Genomic DNA, 17500 nt, shown 5'->3' with positions numbered 1-17500 from the left:
CTGGACAAAGCACAGGTGAGGACCAGCCAACACACACACACACACACACACACTCACACACACACACACACACACACACACACACACACACACACACACACACACACACACTCCGCCACGCCATCTACGGCCTACTGGACAAAGCACAGGTGAGGACCGGCCAAACACACACACACACACACACACACACACACTCACACACACACACACACACACACACACACACACACACACACACACACACACACACACACACACACACACACACACTCACACAGAGAAAAATACACAGACCTACTGTTCACCAAGCCAACCTCTGACTTCAGTGTGTGTGTGTGTGTGTGTGTATATGTGTGTGTGTGGACAGGAGTCCTACGGTAGTGACTCTAACCCAGGGTTCCGGATGTTTGACTCCTCCTCATACGGCGGCACAGACCTGCTGTTCAAGGACTCGACGCAGCGCCTCATTGGTGTGGGCGAGAGACGCACCTATCAGGAGTGGCTGGGCCAGGAGTACCTGGACTCACTCATCGCCATGGAGTGTCACTCCTCAGCTGCAGGTCTGTGTGTGTGTGTGTGTGTGTGTGTGTGTGAGACGTGAGTGTTTAACTGTGTGTGGGCACGTGTGTGTCTGTGTGTGTGTGACGTGTGTAGATGTGTAGGTGTGTACGTGTGTTGGTGTGTTAAGCTATCTAGTGATTGTCTTTGAGAGTACAGTAGGTCATATGGAGTACTATCACCATTTTTATTACTATTGCTGAAGGACTTTCCAACTGGATAGTGTTACATAATGATTATGATCAATATTAGCCCACAGATAAGGAAGCTATTTGGCTTGCTACAGTATCATTAGGGCTTGTTATGACCTCCTGGATTGGCTGGAGGCCTTTGTGCCATATCATGTTTATAGTGTAATATATTTTAATTAATATATCCCAATCATTTAAGATAGTTGACATACAGTAAGTAAGTCACTTTTGACAACAGTGTCTGCTAAATGAATAAGTGTGAATGTTCTGTGCTTTGTGTCTGAAGGCAGTGGACATATCACACACTCTAATCAGCTGTGTTTGAGGATGGGTATGGCTACCAATTGAAACTTGTTACCGAGACAAAAGAAAACGTTTTTAGACTCGTAAAACCGACGACTGTGTTTTAACAAAAACTCGCTCCTTCAGGCTCGTAACAACTGCTTCAAAACTCTGTTGCTCTGACTCTGACGCTCTCTATTCTGAACTGTGTGCACTTCCTATATAGTCCGTAACAACTCCCATATTGACTTGATGAATGAAAGTGAGTTCCGCTTTGCTTTCACCAGTATGAAAACGCTAGATTGACCATTATGCTACACTACATGGCTATGTGTGTGTTGATTCATGTGTGTGTGTGTGTGTGTGTGTGTGTGTGTGTGTTTCAGGCCAGTCATTCACCACCCTGTTCGTGACGGTGCTCCTGAGTTTCCTGGTCTCCCTGCTGGCTGTGTAACTGCAGCGGCGCTCTGCCATTGATGTCTGTTCAGCCCAGCTTGAGCCTGGTTGCTTATGGGGGGGTTGGGTAGCAAGCAATTTTAGCCTTATTCTTGTTTCAATTATGAGAACTGGATGATTTTTTTTTTGCACTTAGCTGGTACAACACGCAAATTGTTATTGTTTTGATTGTTTAAAGGGACATGTTGAGACTATTTCTGGCTTTTAAGATGGCGGATGTTTAGTTGGAGGCCTTTATCAACGCTGCTTGCTTTTGAGCCAAGTTCAGTACTGGTATCGTGTGGTGTGAGAGTTTTGTTTGTTGTTGATGAGCAAATGTACATACTGTATATTTGCCACAGTACTGAGGGCAATAGCCATATCAGTGCGTATGCATTGCCTGTTACGTATCTACCGCAGTGTTTCGGGATGGAGCCTCCTGTTGTTTTTACTCCGATGTTTACATGTGTTGACTACTTGGAAGGCATGAGCCGTATCAGGGAATACGCCGTGTCTTCTGCGGAAGTGTGGAAGAGGACCCTGCTTTAGTGGTGAAGGGTTAGAAGACTGACATGGACCAGATGTTTTCAGCATGTGTTCTCCCCAAATTAAAGGCGAATAGTTTAGAATAGTGTAGCAGTTTACTCACAGTAGATGTAAAACAATCAGTATTATCATTATTAATCGTTTGGGCTTCTTTTTCTACTATCTCCTATTTGATTATTTATGCTCAAATGGAAGTAGTGAATCAGCAGCGAATGGCATCAGTGAGAGCATCTTGTAAGCAGGTCAGCGAAGTCCGGTTTGGGGAGAACATCTCTGCTGTCCACACTGTGTCCCAGTGTAGTGGGATCCTATAAGAACCCGTATCACTGTGTAGCGTGTAGAGATCTCGGACCATACTAGTGGATGTGAGACCACCTTCCGCCTCTGATGACTTCACCAAGGGCAGCCGTCTGTGGAGCTGTCCCTGATCGGGTCCCAGCTCTGCCCAAGCTGCCCTGGATGTCCCTGGACCTTTCTTCCTGCTGAACCTTACCTGTGCTGCTGTAGAACAGTGCCCCCTGGTGGGTTGTTATGGAGTGGCACCCCTTGCTCTGCATTATGGTGCTGCTGACTTCTGCCTCCATTTGATGTGATATGATTGATTTATGTGTTAAGCTTTGTTTTAAGTATTTTTTTACTCAATGGTCAGGTACCATATCAGTGAATATGTACTGGCACTCTGTTCTGTTAGACACGAATGCTTGCCTTTTAATCGTTTCTTTGATGAAATGAACATATGTAACTAATATTTAGTTGCCAGACCAGTGTGTCTGCTACAGTATTGCTACATACTGCACACAAGTCTATGCTTTTCTTTGAAATAAAAGAGCATTAATAAGATGGAGTCACTTTCATCTCATTATTAAACTCAGCCTTCTTCCCAGTTGATCTGCATTTAACACAAGGGACCATAGACTCAGATGTGATCTCCACATTAGACAACATGAAGGGCCATCAGTTGTGTACATGTTGTGTAATGTATATGGGTGTAAGCCTATATTGTGTAACTTGTGTGAATGGAGATTATGCTGGTTAAGATCTGATCATTTGTTTTGATATACTGGGAACCCAATGTAATCTCTGAAAAGCAAATAAAAATAATTCTAAAAAAAAAAAAACCATGAAGGGCCATCAGGCCATCAGATAGCTGGTCAATTTGACTGGAGTTTTACCGTTAGCCAGGTAATGCTAGAGTTCCACTGTAATACACATAGATAGAACCAGGCAACCTGTTGTAGGCCTACATACAGGATTATAGCTTTGAATTTCAGGAGAGATCAGATGTAACCTAGCCTGACTCTCGCCAGAGCCTTGTAGTTCCGCCATGCTCCACCAGAGGCGTTTCACTGAGCTCCACACAAGGGTCTGAACGCGAGGGCAATCCAAACCCCTGGCGGTTGCTCAAAAAATGAGCAACCAATCAGGAGCGCCGAAGTGAGTGTTTGATTCAAATAACAATGGCGGCACGCAGCGAGGAGTCTTGTGCTGACATTGATTCTGCTATTTCAACCGTTTTGTCGGATCTATCGAGTATTCATTCTTTAAAAGATTAACAGAGAATAGTTTTGAAGACATTTATTGGTGGCAAGGATGTTTTTACTCTTCTTCCGACCGGGTTTGGCAAGAGCTTGAAGAAGCCGAGCACGTCATTCAAGATAACAGGCAAGTGGTTTATCAAATCACATGCGAGGATGTTTTACAAGGACCCGCCTTCAGAAATACATACCCTATCGAGAAGTCCCAGATCCTTGTGTGAAGCAGACAGCGAACTACAGGATCTGGCGAAAGTCAGGTTAGATGTAACCTTAGCCTGGTAGTAAACCAGACCCTGGAATCTTTCAGATTAAGGGTCTGGCCACGAATAATGAAAAAGGGGGCAACTCGAGGGGCGGTACCAAGCATGCATTTGAAAATTCCACTGCAAGCAATTGGATAATACTACGACCAAAAACGTGCTGAAATCATCAGTTTAGCTCGCCTTTTTTGGTTACCACAGTTGTTGATAGCTGAGGAAAACAAAACGTGCATCATTGCTTGTGGCCAGAGTATCTTGCGGACACAATTCAAATGGTGCTCTCGCGAGAACTCTGGATTTCCATGTAACCTAGGCCAGTGGTCTCAAACTTTTCACCACCACTATGACCAGCATTAAAATAAAGTAGCGTAGGCCAATTTACTGTAAGTATATTTCATATTGTACAATATTGTTTTGATTTGTCTTTTTTTTTAAAGAAGATAAAAGCTTTTTCATTATATATAATTTTATTTTTATATCATTTGAAGTCATTATTTTGTTTTCATACAATAAAACATCTTGGAGACTCCCAGAATACCACACCAGAGAGTCCGCGTACCACCAGTGGTACACGTACCACAGTTTGAGAACCATGACCTAGGCCAAATACATGACATGAGGTGTTTCTCAGTAACCACTCACGGTAGGCCAACAAGGTAGGCTAAGGCTAAAGCACAATACAGGTGGGTCTGAAAAAAGAATTCATTGTGGAAAACTTAATTCATCTCCCCTGTTTTATTTGTATGTCATATGTTCTAAATACAGTAGGCCTACATATATGGTGAAATATCTCAAGGCATTTTTTGATTGCGTGTTGTGTGAATATAGCTCATGAAAAGCAAAAGTCATCATAGGCTCGAGAAACTGACATTTCTGTATTATAACATCTTTATTGTAATATTTTGAGAAACTGTTTTGTGTGTGTGTGTGTGTGTGTGTGTGTGTGTGTGTGTGTGTGTGTGTGTGTGTGTGTGTGTGTGTGTATGTGTGTGTGTGTGTAATGAATATGCAATTAATCTCTACATGCAATGAATCTAGATGAAAGGTTCACTTGTAAAGGTTCACTTGTAGAAACACATGAACTGGGTTCGCTAAGTTCACTACCAAGGCAATAGGTGGCAGTATTGCAATAAAAATAATGAAATCACGAATTCATGTTCCTCCATAATGACGTAGTTCCGGCTTCAAATTGTCCATAGAAGAAGCGGTAGGAAAGTGGTGGTGTGGTGGTCTGCCAGCTCGTCTTTGTTGCTATCAACATGGCTGCGAAGTTAAACGCACTGTATAGCGACTCCTATGTTGACATAAGCCAATATAGAGACCAGCATTTCAAGGTAAGTGTATATATTCACAAAAGTGTTTGTTACAGTTGCCTCCCCGACCTGTAAAATGCACTCTAAATGTTCTGTTAAGCTAATGTTATCGCTAGCAAGCTAAACTAGCTTTGCCATCACTGTATATCCCCTTCCCCTTGCTTCCATGTAAGTCAGTCATTTCTGGCTATCTGTTGAGACAGTGCGCACAGACATCGTTGTTCAACCACATGATGCGTTATGACGTTTAACGGAAACCGAAATGTTTGTCACATTGGTCGGTCTCACAGGCTATCAATGTAGCGTTATTGGGCTGTCTGTCTGCTCTCCCAGCTTGCTGGCACATCCGTAGTGTCACTAGTTTAGGGCAAAACTGGACTTGTGTGTGTGACTACTGTCTCTTTATACACTTTGGGGATACCAGGTTGAAAAGAGTTCTCTCTCCTACAGGGTAATCGAGTGGAACAGGAGAAGCTACTGCGCCAGAGCAACACCCTCTATGTTGGGAACCTGTCTTTCTACACCACAGAGGAACAGGTTTACGAACTCTTCGCCAAAAGTGGCGATGTCAAGAGAATCATTATTGGACTTGACAAGGTGAAGAAAACCGCCTGCGGCTTCTGTTTTGTGGAGTATCCTTTACAGTTCTGTCACCCGGTCAGGGCAACATCTTCGGTGAAACGCAGGGTTTTCATTTTCTCCTTCTCTGTGTGTAGTTTGATAGATAAATAGATAGTCTTTATTGTCCTACAAAGGATATTCTTCTTCACACACGTCATTACATTCCATAGAAGATAGTAGCATTTGATGATAACATACGTCTCATACATATAACACATCACACATCACATATAACATATAATATGACACCCACCATACCATACCATACCATACCCCCTCCCCTCTAGTTCCCCTCCCTCTTCAACACAGTGCAATCAAAAGTGGACAGTGCAGACAACATAAACACAAGAATGGAGGGGATGGATTATTGTCACTGGAGTTTGTTAAGTGCAGTGATGGCTGAAGGTACAAAACTTTTCTTAAAGTGCGCTTTTTTCCAGACAGTTCTGGTGTACTTTCTTGTCTTGTCTTGTGTTGGTCCTTAATGCAGTTGTTAGATACTACGCCCGCATAGATGCAGAAAACGCCATGAGGTTTATTAACGGCACACGTCTGGACGACCGCATCATCCGTACGGACTGGGACGCCGGGTTCAAGGAGGGCCGCCAGTTCGGTCGAGGGAAGTCTGGTGGTCAGGTGAGTGTAACCCACCCTCTCCCTTTCTCCACCTCCTTTCTCTCTTTCCTTATGACAGTCTTATCCCTCTCTCTCTCTCTTTCACTATATGGCTATCTTATCACTCTCTCTCTTTCCCTATGACAATTGTATCCCTCTGTCTCTCCTCTCTCCATCCCTCTCTCTATTGCTTCCCCTCTCTGTCCCATCAGCTATTTTTCCCTCTCTCTCTCTATCTTTCTCTCCCCCTATGACTGTTCTCAAACCAAAACTTATATGTCTGAACTGTAAAATGTTAGGGAGAATTTGTGTATGTTCTAAAGCATTTCAAAATCCAATCTATTTCTTATATTTAAAAAAGAAATAAATATCGGATAAGCAGTGGGAGTAGAGGGTTTTGACCTGTGTAATGAAGACTTCACACCTCTTATGAAGTATAAGTCGAGGGTAATGGATGACACAGCTTGTGTGTAGGAGAGCAAAACGCACGCTCATGCCGATGACCCTATAGGCCATGATTCTACGAGATTATTATATACGCATATACGCATTATTTCTTGCTACCTGTCCTGAACTCTGAAGTCCACTATCCATCTTACACCAAGCTTGCCACTCAGGCAGTAGAATCTGAATGTTCATGTTTAGGTAATTCTTTGATCGCATACAATCAGAGACGAAGCCCTGATTCTAATAAGACAAACTCGGATGATGGTACTTAAGGGATGTGGTTTATTTCTTCTACAGCTCCTCTTTGTGTGTCTTTATTATATATAAACAAAGTAGTAACCTCATTCAGTGAGCGTGAATGTACTGTTAGCATAAATGCAGCAAGGCCAGAAGCCTTGCCATGTTGAGAACCCTCCGTTTCTTTCTCCTCAGGTCAGAGATGAATACAGACAAGACTATGACCCGGCCCGCGGGGGCTATGGAAAGGTCATTCATAAATGACAAGCTGTGTTTCTATGCTATGTTTGTTTGTGTGTGTGTGTGTGTGTCTGTCTGTGTGCCTCTTCCAGGTCAGAGATGAATATAGACAAGATTATGATCCGGCCCGGGGTGGATACGGGAAGATAGCTCAGCTGCACAAGGGTCCAGAGGGACGCCAGACTTTTTAATTCGGGAAATTTGGAATTTACGAGGCTGAAGAGCACAGACAGCTAGCAAATGTCCTGATCAATTATTCCTAACTTTCAGTTTTTGACATCTTGACTAGTCCAACGGCATGGTCCCATTCTGAAGAGCTTCCAAGGGCTACAGATCAGCTTGGCAGACTGCACACGGCCCCTTTTAGTAGGGGTGAGGGTGGGGGTGGTCATCCTGTTCCCTGTAGCGTGTTGGGGGTTAGGTTCAGGGGCGATATATGAGGGCATCTCTGAAGAGAGGCAGTCTTATCTACAGTGGGAACCAGAGATCCGTTGTGGACAGTCCTCTATACTAGTCACTGTAGTTTTCATGTTTTCTGTACATACATACTTTGACCATTTTTTTTTTTATAAATAAAAACAAAACCTGATGTTTTAATCTTTATTGACTTGTGTTTGTTTTGGGGGGGTGTTAATGAAAAGTCATCTTGATCATTTTTGGTTCAAGGTGCATGGCATGGCTTATGGTGTTAATGAAAGACGTGAGCGGGATGTTTTGGAATGCCACATGCCTCAACTCCAATCTCTCAACTCCAATCCCTTTCAGAATTCTGAGGACTGGTCAAAGAATGTTGCTGAAGATTTTTTTTTTCTTGTACTTGATTACAACTGTACATGTACAACTAAAAACTCTCCATTGCCTACTGGTGTAATCCTATTTTTTCTTTGACTCTTTTGCTCACTACTTATGTTAAACAATTTAAGCTTGAATAAAGTACTATGTGGAACAGTACAGTTTTGCATGTCCATTATATTGCATATCTCTAATGAACTGTGAATTCCTATAGAATCTGATATGTTGATGCTCAGAGAACTGCTTTTGACACTTTAAGTAATGCAGTTTTTTTTTAACGAGTCCTTCAGCAATATGCTAAAAGGTTATCAATGTAGCCTACTACACTGCATTTGTTCACCTAGTGGTTGTCAATGTAGTGGCGTTTGTTTTGTGCCACTGGGTAAAGGTCGAGTGAACAGGGACGCCAATCACATGCTCATGTTACACCTTGCTGATTAACTTAGACCTGGCACTTAGAGGACAATGCGATTATCAGTCGCTCTTGAATACAGAATAGGTCTGGCTGTCGGCTGTTGACCGCAACAGGTAGGCTACAATAGATGAGGTGTACCTGATTAACATGCATGAAAGCAGAAAGTGTTTGGCCAATTGGAGTCATGTAATCTAAGTGCACTAGCCTCGCACTCCGCAAACAGAGAGAATAATCAGCTAAAAACAAAACAAACCAAAAAATTAATATAGGCCTATGTAGGCCAACAGATACAGACACAATGTCAGCTCCCTGCTACTTGAATTCAATGCTCAAAATGTAGGCTACGGTCTTCTGATGAGCGTCTCCTGTGTCGACCAGCTAGCGCACGTCAAATTCAAGATTTTATTTTCCACGTTGGTGGAATGAGTTGCACTCTCCGTTCCTTATCGCTATTCTCCCTACCGAGTCTGACCAACTTTTAGGATTTGTTTAGCCTACTGTTAATTTAATTATAGTAGCAGCTATTGTTACCAAAGAGCCTTCATTATTCTCCGCTTTAACCCTCTCGGTTGTTACTTCTTCCCTGCTTCCTCTGCTCGAGTGATGATAAGTTGAAAGGCGGTTGGGGGGCGCCGTTGTCAAGGTAACGTATGAAGGTAACAAACAGACCTGCTTGAAATGATGGTGCTGGAGCCCGGAACTTTACTGCAGGTAGAAATGGAGACTTCCCAAAGTAGATAATTCAACAATGTCCAGCTCAGTCAGTCATCTACATGTGCCGTTTCCGATCGGTTACATCTACAGTACTGAGCCGGACAGTGGTAGAAACGGGTTTGGTGTCCAACAGTGGCCAGATGGGTCGAGATACGAGGGAGAGTTTAAGAATGACTTGAAACACGGAGTGGGTGTTTACTCTTGGCCTAATGGAGAGGTAGGTGAAAACTAGCCTACATATCCTATCGGTATACACATTGTATTTTGTTATGAATATATCTTCAAATGTACGTCTTGTCTCCTAGACCTACAAGACAACCTTTGAAGCCTGAAGCTCAAGCTACCGATAGGTTGTCGTTAACATCAAAAACATGTTGTCTTTAGATCTATAAAGGTTCCTTCTACAAAGACTATCGCCATGGTAAGGGCACCTATACCTGGCCTGACGGCTCCAAATTCTCTGGGAAATTTTATTTGAATCGGAAAGAGGGTTATGGCGTCCAGCTCTTACCAGACAGCTCATTCTTCAAGGTAATCAGCTTTTACCTGGTCCAATCCTTTCATGATATGCCCACAAAGACAAAAATGAGGTTCATATGTAGCCTAGAATATTAGTCTGCATTTGGTGGTTGATAGGCTATGTTTCCCATGAGGACTGCATCTAAGTGTTTAAATGTGGCTGTTTAGGGGCTCTATCACGCAGACGAGCGTTTCGGACCAGGTGTGCTCACCTATGCGGATGGCCGGCTGGACGCAGGGCTTTGGCATCGCTGTCGGCTGCTCAGCCTCTGCACCACGCTGAAGGACGCCTTCAGCCTCAGGTCCCTCCCAGACTTCCAGTCCCATCAGAGTCGGGTGCGGACGGGCAGTAGACTCCAGGGGGACCCCCAGACCCTGCATCCAGAGCCCCCCAAATCATCCACAGTGTGCAAGGACCCGCTGGTGTTCTCGCCAGAGGAGATGCTGAAGGACGAGCGCTTCATTCTGCCCCCCGACACACTCCGCTACGCCACTGACCCCGACCACCTGCCCCTGCCCCCACGCCTCAGGAGGCAGCTGGATGAGCTCTTCTTCAGCAGCAGCAGGCCGGAGGTTCCCGCACACACACAGGTGTACACTCACACATATGGGAATACCAGCTGTCTGCCACTACAGGAACGCATGCAGGAGCACATCAACAGACACAGGTCAGGCACACACACACACACACACACACACACACACACACGTACACACACACACACACACACACACACACACACACACACACACACGTACACACACACACACACACACACACACACACACACACACACACACACACACACACACACACACACACACACACACACATACTGTACATATGGCTGGGTTATTGACCGAGATGTGACTGTGTGTGTGCGTCGTGTGTCCTGCAGGTTTGAAGTGGAAGATGTTGACTGGGACGTAGCGGCAGTCTTGTCCATGCGCAGAGAGGTGTTTGGCCCTAAGGGGCCCCTGGAGCTGGGCTCGGAGCGGCTCATTAAGGAGGCGGCGCGGGGGGATCCCCAGACTGTTTACCACATTCTCAGGGACGGAAAGATCCACCCTGATGTGGGGGACGCACAAGGCCACACTCCTCTTCTTGCTGCTACGGTAACGCCATGGTGATGCCAGAGCCTCACAGCTGCTCTTAGCTCTAGTTCTAGTAACTCTCATGGTTTCTGTGTAACCTTAGTGATTTCAGTTGTTATAGGAACACCAGTGATGTAGTAACGCCTATGGTAACACTCTGTGGTAACACAAAACTATTTACCGGTACCCTTAAAAACACCACATTGGTGAAGACATAGGATATGACCTCATTCAGACATAGGAAATGACATCATTCATTTATGAATTCATGACATATTTCTAAGGTGAACCATCTGAGCTGTACTATCCACCTCATTTGCATTCATGGAAATTCAGCCAGAGAAAATATTAACGTGTGGGAGTCTCAGATGGGAACACTTGTTCCTAAGGATTCACTTCAGGTTGAAGGTATCACCGGACTGGCAGGTGTTTCCCTTCCGGTCGGGGTTGCTGGGATGTGATATATGGGTTTAGGGTGTTGCTGGGATGTGATATATGGGTTTAGGGTGTTGCTGGGATGTGATATATGGGTTTAGGGGGTTGCTGGGATGTGATATATGGGTTTAGGGGGTTGCTGGGATGTGATATATGGGTTTAGGGGGTTGCTGGGAGGGTGATGAAGATGGAGCCTGTGTGTGAGTCCTGAAGGTGAAGCTTGTGTGTGTGTGTATGTCCCGCAGGTGAGGCCTGTGTGTGTCTTTTCCACAGATGAAGCCTGCGTGTGTGTGTCCCACAGGTGAAGCCTGTGTGTGTTTCCCACAGGTGAAGCTTGTGTGTGTGTGTGTGTCCCGCAGGTGAAGCTAGTGTGTGTGTTTCCCGCAGGTGAAGCTTGTGTGTGTGTGTGTGTCCCGCAGGTGAACTGCCATGATGAGGTGATCAACATGCTCCTGGACAGCGGTGCCAACGTGAACAAGCTGAACGCAGAGGGCATGTCGGCGCTGGCCGTGTGCCACGTGCTCTACTACCCCGCCAGCTCACTCCACACCACCGTGGCGGAGCTCACGCTCCACAGAGACTCGCCTCTCTCACTTACCGTAATGTGCCTGCCTGTGTGTGTGTGTGTGTGTGTGTGTGTGTGTGTGTGTGTGTGTGTGTGTGTGTGTGTGTGTGTGCCACGTGCTCTACTACCCCGCCAGCTCACTCCACACCACCGTGGCGGAGCTCACGCTCCACAGAGACTCGCCCACGCCACAGGTCACTCACTTACCGTCATGTGCCTGCCTGTGTGTGTGTGTGTGTGTGTGTGTGTGTGTGTGAGAGAGAGACTCGCCCAAGCCACAGGTCACTCACTTACCGTAATGTGCCTGCCTGTGTGTGTGTGTGTGTGTGTGTGTGTGTGTGTGTGTGTGTGTGTGTGTGTGTGTGTGTGTGTGTGTGTGAGAGAGAGAGACTCACCCAAGCCACAGGTCACTCACTCACCGTAATGTGCCTGCCTGTGTGTGTGTGTGTGTGTGTGTGTGTGAGAGACTCGCCCAAGCCACAGGTCACTCACCTACTTAAATGTGCCTGCCTGTGTGTGTGTGTGTGTGTGTGTGTGTGTGTGTGTGTGAGAGAGAGAGAGACTCGCCCAAGCCACAGGTCACTCACTTACCATAATGTGCCTGCCTGTGTGTGTGTGTGTGTGTGTGTGTGTGTGTGTGTGTGTGTGAGAGAGAGAGACTCACCCAAGCCACAGGTCACTCACTCACCGTAATGTGCCTGCCTGTGTGTGTGTGTGTGTGTGTGTGTGTGTGTGAGAGACTCGCCCAAGCCACAGGTCACTCACTTACTTAAATGTGCCTGCCTGTGTGTGTGTGTGTGTGTGTGTGTGTGTGTGTGTGTGTGTGAGAGAGAGAGACTCGCCCAAGCCACAGGTCACTCACTTACCGTAATGTGCCTGCCTGTGTGTGTGTGTGTGTGTGTGTGAGAGAGAGATTCGCCCAAGCACAGGTCACTCACTTACTTAAATGTGCCTGCCTGTGTGTGTGTGTGTGTGTGTGTGTGTGATAGAGATTGGTCTGTGTGTGTGTGTGTGTGTGTGTGTGTGTGTGTGTGTGTGTGTGTGTCCGATATGAGGTTAATACACGGGGGCAGTTAATATGGTGTTAATATGGGTTTGTTTCTTTTAACTTGCATAAAACACTGTCCTGCGGCTTATACACAATGCGGCTTATATGCGGGATGACTGTACTTAAATGTGCCTGCCTGTGTGTGTATATGTGTGTGTGAGAGAGATTGGTGTGTGTGTGTGTGTGTGTGTGTTTGCTGTTGATGATGGACTGATGAAACCTGCATTATTTGATTCTCAGGGGTCAATGCCAAAGTCTCCACAAGCTGATGAGCAAGAAGATGGGGCTGGTAAAAACACAACCAGCCCTGTCCCTCAGAAGACTGTGTCACCTGATCAGAGTCATTCAGCCAATGAGGAGGCAGCAGCCCCAGGGGCCACACAGGCTGACCAGGGTGAAGCTCCACCCCTCAGTTCACCAGTAATGGGGGAGGTATCAGAAGGGGAGGGACTTATGAATAAGAGTCTCAAAGTTCAGAGCGAATATTCAGAAAATGAGGGACTTGGGAATGAGCAGAGGGAAGAGCCTGAACAGGAAGCGTCTGACTCTGAGGGACATCCGAGGGAGGAGACTAAACAGGAAACATCTGACATTGAGAGACTCCAAGGGGAGGAGTCTAAACAGGAAACATCTGACATTGAGAGACTCCAAGGGGAGGAGTCTAAACAGGAAACATCTGACATTGAGGAGCCTCAGAGGGCAGAGCTTAAACAGGAAACATCTGACACTGAGGGACTCCAAGGGGAGGAGTCTAAACAGGAAACATCTGACATTGAGGGGCCTCAAGGGAAGGAGTCTAAACAGCAAACATCTGACATTGAGGAACCTAAAGGGGAGGGGTCTAAACAGGAAACATCTGACATTGAGGGGCCTCAAGGGGAGGAGTCTAAACAGGAAACATCTGACATTGAGGAACCTCAAGGGGAGGAGTCTAAACTAGAAACATCTAACATTGAGGGGCCTCAAGGGGAGGAGTCTAAACAGCAAACATCTTACATTGAGAAACCTCAAGGGGAGGAGTCTATAGATAAGGGGTCTGATGGGGAGAAGTGTGTAAAATTTACTGTAAATGAAGCATCAGAGAAAGAGGGGCCTCTAAGTGAAGCATCGGAGAGGAAGGAGCTTATAAATGAGTCAGAGACAGGGGAGCCCCTGACTGAAAAGTCCGCCACGATTGGTTTGGGCGAGGAGCCAGCACTGTCCAATGGAGGCACTGCAGGCGGTCATGTGACCTTTGGCCCTCACAGCCCTGAGCAGCGTGTGGCCAGTGACTCTGTGGCATCACTGGCCAGCTTCCAGATTGCCGTATCAAGGGAGGCGCTGGACCAGGCTGCAGAGGCCCTGTGCCATTCAGGGCTGCTGCCAGCAGAGGGCACTCAGGAGACCGTCCACAAGATTGCCCTCGCCAAAACGCAGTGAGTCTGAGAGGGGGTCAGAGCAGACACTAGCACAGCTGGAGGCACAGTAGAGTAAACAAACCAGACACTAGCACAGCTGGAGGTACAGTAGGGTAAACAAACCAGACACAAGCACAGCTGGACAGAGAGTAAATAAACCGGCCAGTAGCACAGCTGGACATACTGTACAGCAGGGCAAACAAATGAGCCAGTAACACAGCTGGACAGAGAGTAAACAAACCGGCCACTAGCACAACTGGACACATACAGTAGCACAGCACAGTAGCACAGTTGGATGGCTGTTTGTTTGATGTTGATGCAGGGGCATTCTTCGTAGCGGGATGTGTTTGGTTGATGCTGGGGCACTCTTCATAGCAGGGTTTCTTTGATGTTGATGCAGGGGCATTCTACCCTGGAAATCCTGAGTTCTTGCGAGACCACAATTTGAATTGTGTCTGCAAGATACTCTGGCAATGAGCAATGATGCACGCTACTATTACCCCAGGCATCGGGGGAAACCAATCACATCGGTGTATGGGCCAAAGGCGACGTAAACTGATGACGACAGTGCTGCAACATTCAAAGTCAGTAGACTTTGGTCATAGTGTTATCCAACTGCGTCGAAGTCCAGAATCAGTCAGAGTGAACATTGGTCATAGTGTTATCCATTTGCGTGCAGTGAGATTTTCAAATGCATGCTTGGTGCCGCCCCTCGCGTTGGGCCATTACATTATTGGTGTAATTGGTACTTAATCTGAAAGATTACCCAGGTCTGGATATTCCAGGCTAGGGGCATTCTTCATAGTGGGGTTTGTTTGGGTGATGCTGGGGCTTCATGTTGGGGGCTTGTTTGTCTGTTGGTTGGTTGTTGTTGCTGGCTGGTGACTGGTGCGGTGGTTGGCTGCTCTGATTGGCTGTTGCTAGGCGCAGTGAGCGGTGGGCCACTCTGCGGCTGCTGCTGTCCAGGGGGGCGGATCCCAACGCCGCGCGGGTGCCCATGCCCGTCCTCTTCCTGGCCATCAAGGCAGAGCACACACACGCCGTGCAGCTGCTGCTGGAGGCAGGAGCACGCACAGACATCTGCCTGCCCCCTGAGGTACACACACACACACACACACACACACACACACACACACACACACACACACACACACACACACACACACACACACACAATGTGATATAATAATAATAATAATAATAATAATAATAATAATAATAATTCTTTCTGCTCTTCTCTTCTCTTGCTCCTGTTCACCCATTCTCTACCCCCTCTACTCCTCTCCCCCACCCCTCTTCCCCTCCTATCTACTACCTTCCATCCTCCACTATTCCCCCTCTCCCTCCTATTCTTTTTTAATCCTCTACTCCTCCTCTACTCCTCCTCTCCATCCTCCTCTACTCCTCCTCTCCATCCTCCTCTACTCCTCCTCCATCCTCCTTTACTCCTCCTCTACTCCTCCTCCACTCTTCCTCTCCTTCTTCTAATCTTATTCTACTCCTCGTCCACTCCTCCTCTGTAGCTGAATGGTCTGTATCCGCTGCATGTGGCAGCTGGTCTCCCGGGAGACGAGGGTCCGCGGATCACTGAGCTGCTGCTGCATGCCGTAGCGGACCCTGACGTCCAGGCCCAGGACACACACGTGCTCTTTGAGCTGGACAAGGTCAGTGCTCACACACAGGACACACACGTGCTCTTTGAGCTGGACAAGGTCAGTGCTCACACACAGGACACACACGTGCTCTTTGAGCTGGACAAGGTCAGTGCTCACACACAGGACACACACGTGCTCTTTGAGCTGGACAAGGTCAGTGCTCACACACAGGACACACACGTGCTCTTTGAGCTGGACAAGGTCAGTGCTCACACACGGGGCAGTTCGCGAGTGCTTTGGTTTATGGGTGCAGTGCAGGTATACAGGTGGAGGTATATTTGCTGTTTGAATACTGTGCTGCCCAAACAAGAAAATGGAAGCTGAGTTAGCTACAAACTATCAAATGCACAGCGAATGTCAGGCATGACCCAAGGAAGAAACAATTACATTTTGGGAGTGATCCGTAATTCCGTCGGGATTTCCGGAGCCGTTTATGTGTTTCGCTTAGTGGTGTAATGGCATGGTACAGTATGGCCACGTGGTGGCAGTCTGAATAGTTTAGGTTCAAATGTATGACAACCTAGGAAGAACAACACAGGCGGAGGTCTGCGCTCTCGGAGTGCTTTTCTAGTTGTTCTGTTGTAATTGCTGTCTTTGTGCCACGTTTAGAACACGCCTGATCCCCAGGGAGGATCTGGGCCCAGAGCTGGTGGCGTGTCTGGGGTGCCACCTCAGGGCCCGGGCACTGCCAGTGCAGACAGGGGACGCACGCCGCTCCACATCGCATGCCAGAGGCACCAGGACCACCAGGTCACTCATCTGTTGTTGTTGTTGCTGCTGTTGTAGTGTGTGTGTGTGTGTGTGTGTGTGTGTGTGTGTGTGTGTGTGTGTGTGTGTGTGTGTGTGTGTGTGTGTGTGTGTGTGTGTGTGTGTGTGTGTGTGTGTGTATGTTTTAGAATACCAGAGATGTGGTGTGTGTGTTTTTTTTTTAAATGCCAGATATATAGTGTGCGTGTGTGTGATTGTGTTTCAGAATGATGCTAGGGATGTGGTGTGTGAGTATTTTTGAATGCCAGAGATGTGGTGTGTGTGTGTGTGTGTGTTTTAGAATGCCAAAGATGCAGTGTGTGTTCTGCTGTCTCATAAAGCCAGCACTAGTCTGCTGTGGAGTGGACACTCTCCCCTCTCCCTGGCCATCGCCAGCGGCAACGATCCGGTATGTGACCTTAGCTCCCTTCTAACAGGCCTGAAGTGTGTACTGCTCTCTCAACAGAAGGGAACGTTCTAGATGAACACATTTTCTTTGAACTGTTCCACATTGTTAAACGGTAACATTTTGTCCAGCCTCTCTGTTCATTTGTGGATAACTAATCCTAACAATAGGCATAAATCTAACCATGTTTTTATAGCAGAAACCAACGCATGCCAGTGTTTTTTTACAAGGTGCTGTTCGCAGGATGCGTAGCCATATATAAACTGAAGGAGGCCGCACACTCTTTTTCCGATGCCAGTAATGTATTAAATAAATAAATTAAATAAATTACTGGCACTGGAAAAAGAGTGTGTGGTCTTCAGTTTATCTATAATTCTAACCATATCCATAACCCTACCTCCTAAGACTGGCCTCAAGTTGGAGCGGACATTG

At 46.7% G+C, this 17500-nt stretch overlaps 3 protein-coding genes across 4 annotated transcripts in view; all 3 read left to right on the top strand.

The window, feature by feature from the left end:
- meltf (melanotransferrin) overlaps window positions 1-2845 on the top strand; it is a 12513-nt gene extending 9668 nt beyond the window's left edge. Inside the window, exons 15-16 of the mRNA XM_062555480.1 lie at window positions 368-560; window positions 1418-2845. Coding sequence (XP_062411464.1) covers window positions 368-560; window positions 1418-1485 — 261 coding nt within the window. The 3' untranslated portion in view covers window positions 1486-2845. The remainder of the gene's footprint in view (window positions 1-367; window positions 561-1417) is intronic.
- Window positions 2846-5008: 2163 nt separating this feature from the next.
- Window positions 5009-7883, top strand: ncbp2 (nuclear cap binding protein subunit 2). 2 transcript variants are annotated; one of them, XM_062556764.1, is made up of 4 exons: window positions 5009-5141; window positions 5571-5752; window positions 6239-6377; window positions 7373-7883. In XM_062556764.1, exons 1-4 carry the CDS (start codon window positions 5067-5069, stop codon window positions 7469-7471), a joined length of 495 nt encoding a protein of 164 aa, XP_062412748.1. In that variant the 5' UTR covers window positions 5009-5066; the 3' UTR covers window positions 7472-7883. The 2 variants fall into 2 exon arrangements, with proteins under 2 accessions (XP_062412748.1, XP_062412749.1); XM_062556765.1 differs by having other exon boundaries at window positions 7236-7883.
- A 1289-nt stretch (window positions 7884-9172) lies between these two features.
- The window catches only part of LOC134102041 (ankyrin repeat and MYND domain-containing protein 1-like), a 15362-nt gene continuing 7034 nt past the window's right edge, over window positions 9173-17500 (top strand). The window contains exons 1-10 of the mRNA XM_062555991.1: window positions 9173-9418; window positions 9586-9732; window positions 9889-10388; window positions 10620-10836; window positions 11670-11849; window positions 13104-14278; window positions 15185-15356; window positions 15784-15924; window positions 16525-16665; window positions 16964-17071. Of these exons, the coding sequence (XP_062411975.1) occupies window positions 9236-9418; window positions 9586-9732; window positions 9889-10388; window positions 10620-10836; window positions 11670-11849; window positions 13104-14278; window positions 15185-15356; window positions 15784-15924; window positions 16525-16665; window positions 16964-17071 (2964 nt within the window). The 5' untranslated portion in view covers window positions 9173-9235. The remainder of the gene's footprint in view (window positions 9419-9585; window positions 9733-9888; window positions 10389-10619; window positions 10837-11669; window positions 11850-13103; window positions 14279-15184; window positions 15357-15783; window positions 15925-16524; window positions 16666-16963; window positions 17072-17500) is intronic.

This window comes from Sardina pilchardus, chromosome 15 (assembly GCF_963854185.1).
Source record: "Sardina pilchardus chromosome 15, fSarPil1.1, whole genome shotgun sequence".
Taxonomy (NCBI): Eukaryota; Metazoa; Chordata; class Actinopteri; order Clupeiformes; family Clupeidae; genus Sardina; species Sardina pilchardus.
The sequence above is the reverse complement of the archived record's forward strand: the minus strand, read 5'-3'. Positions and strand labels throughout refer to the sequence as shown.

Excerpts from the sequence above, each read along its gene's own strand:
- ncbp2 (XM_062556764.1), top strand. The coding sequence starts at position 5,067 with ATGGCTGCGAAGTTAAACGCACTGTATAGCGACTCCTATGTTGACATA. Across the intron at positions 5,142-5,570 it reads ATAGAGACCAGCATTTCAAG|GGTAATCGAGTGGAACAGGA; the intron begins GTAAGTGTATAT and ends TCTCTCCTACAG. Across the intron at positions 5,753-6,238 it reads TGCGGCTTCTGTTTTGTGGA|ATACTACGCCCGCATAGATG; the intron begins GTATCCTTTACA and ends TGCAGTTGTTAG.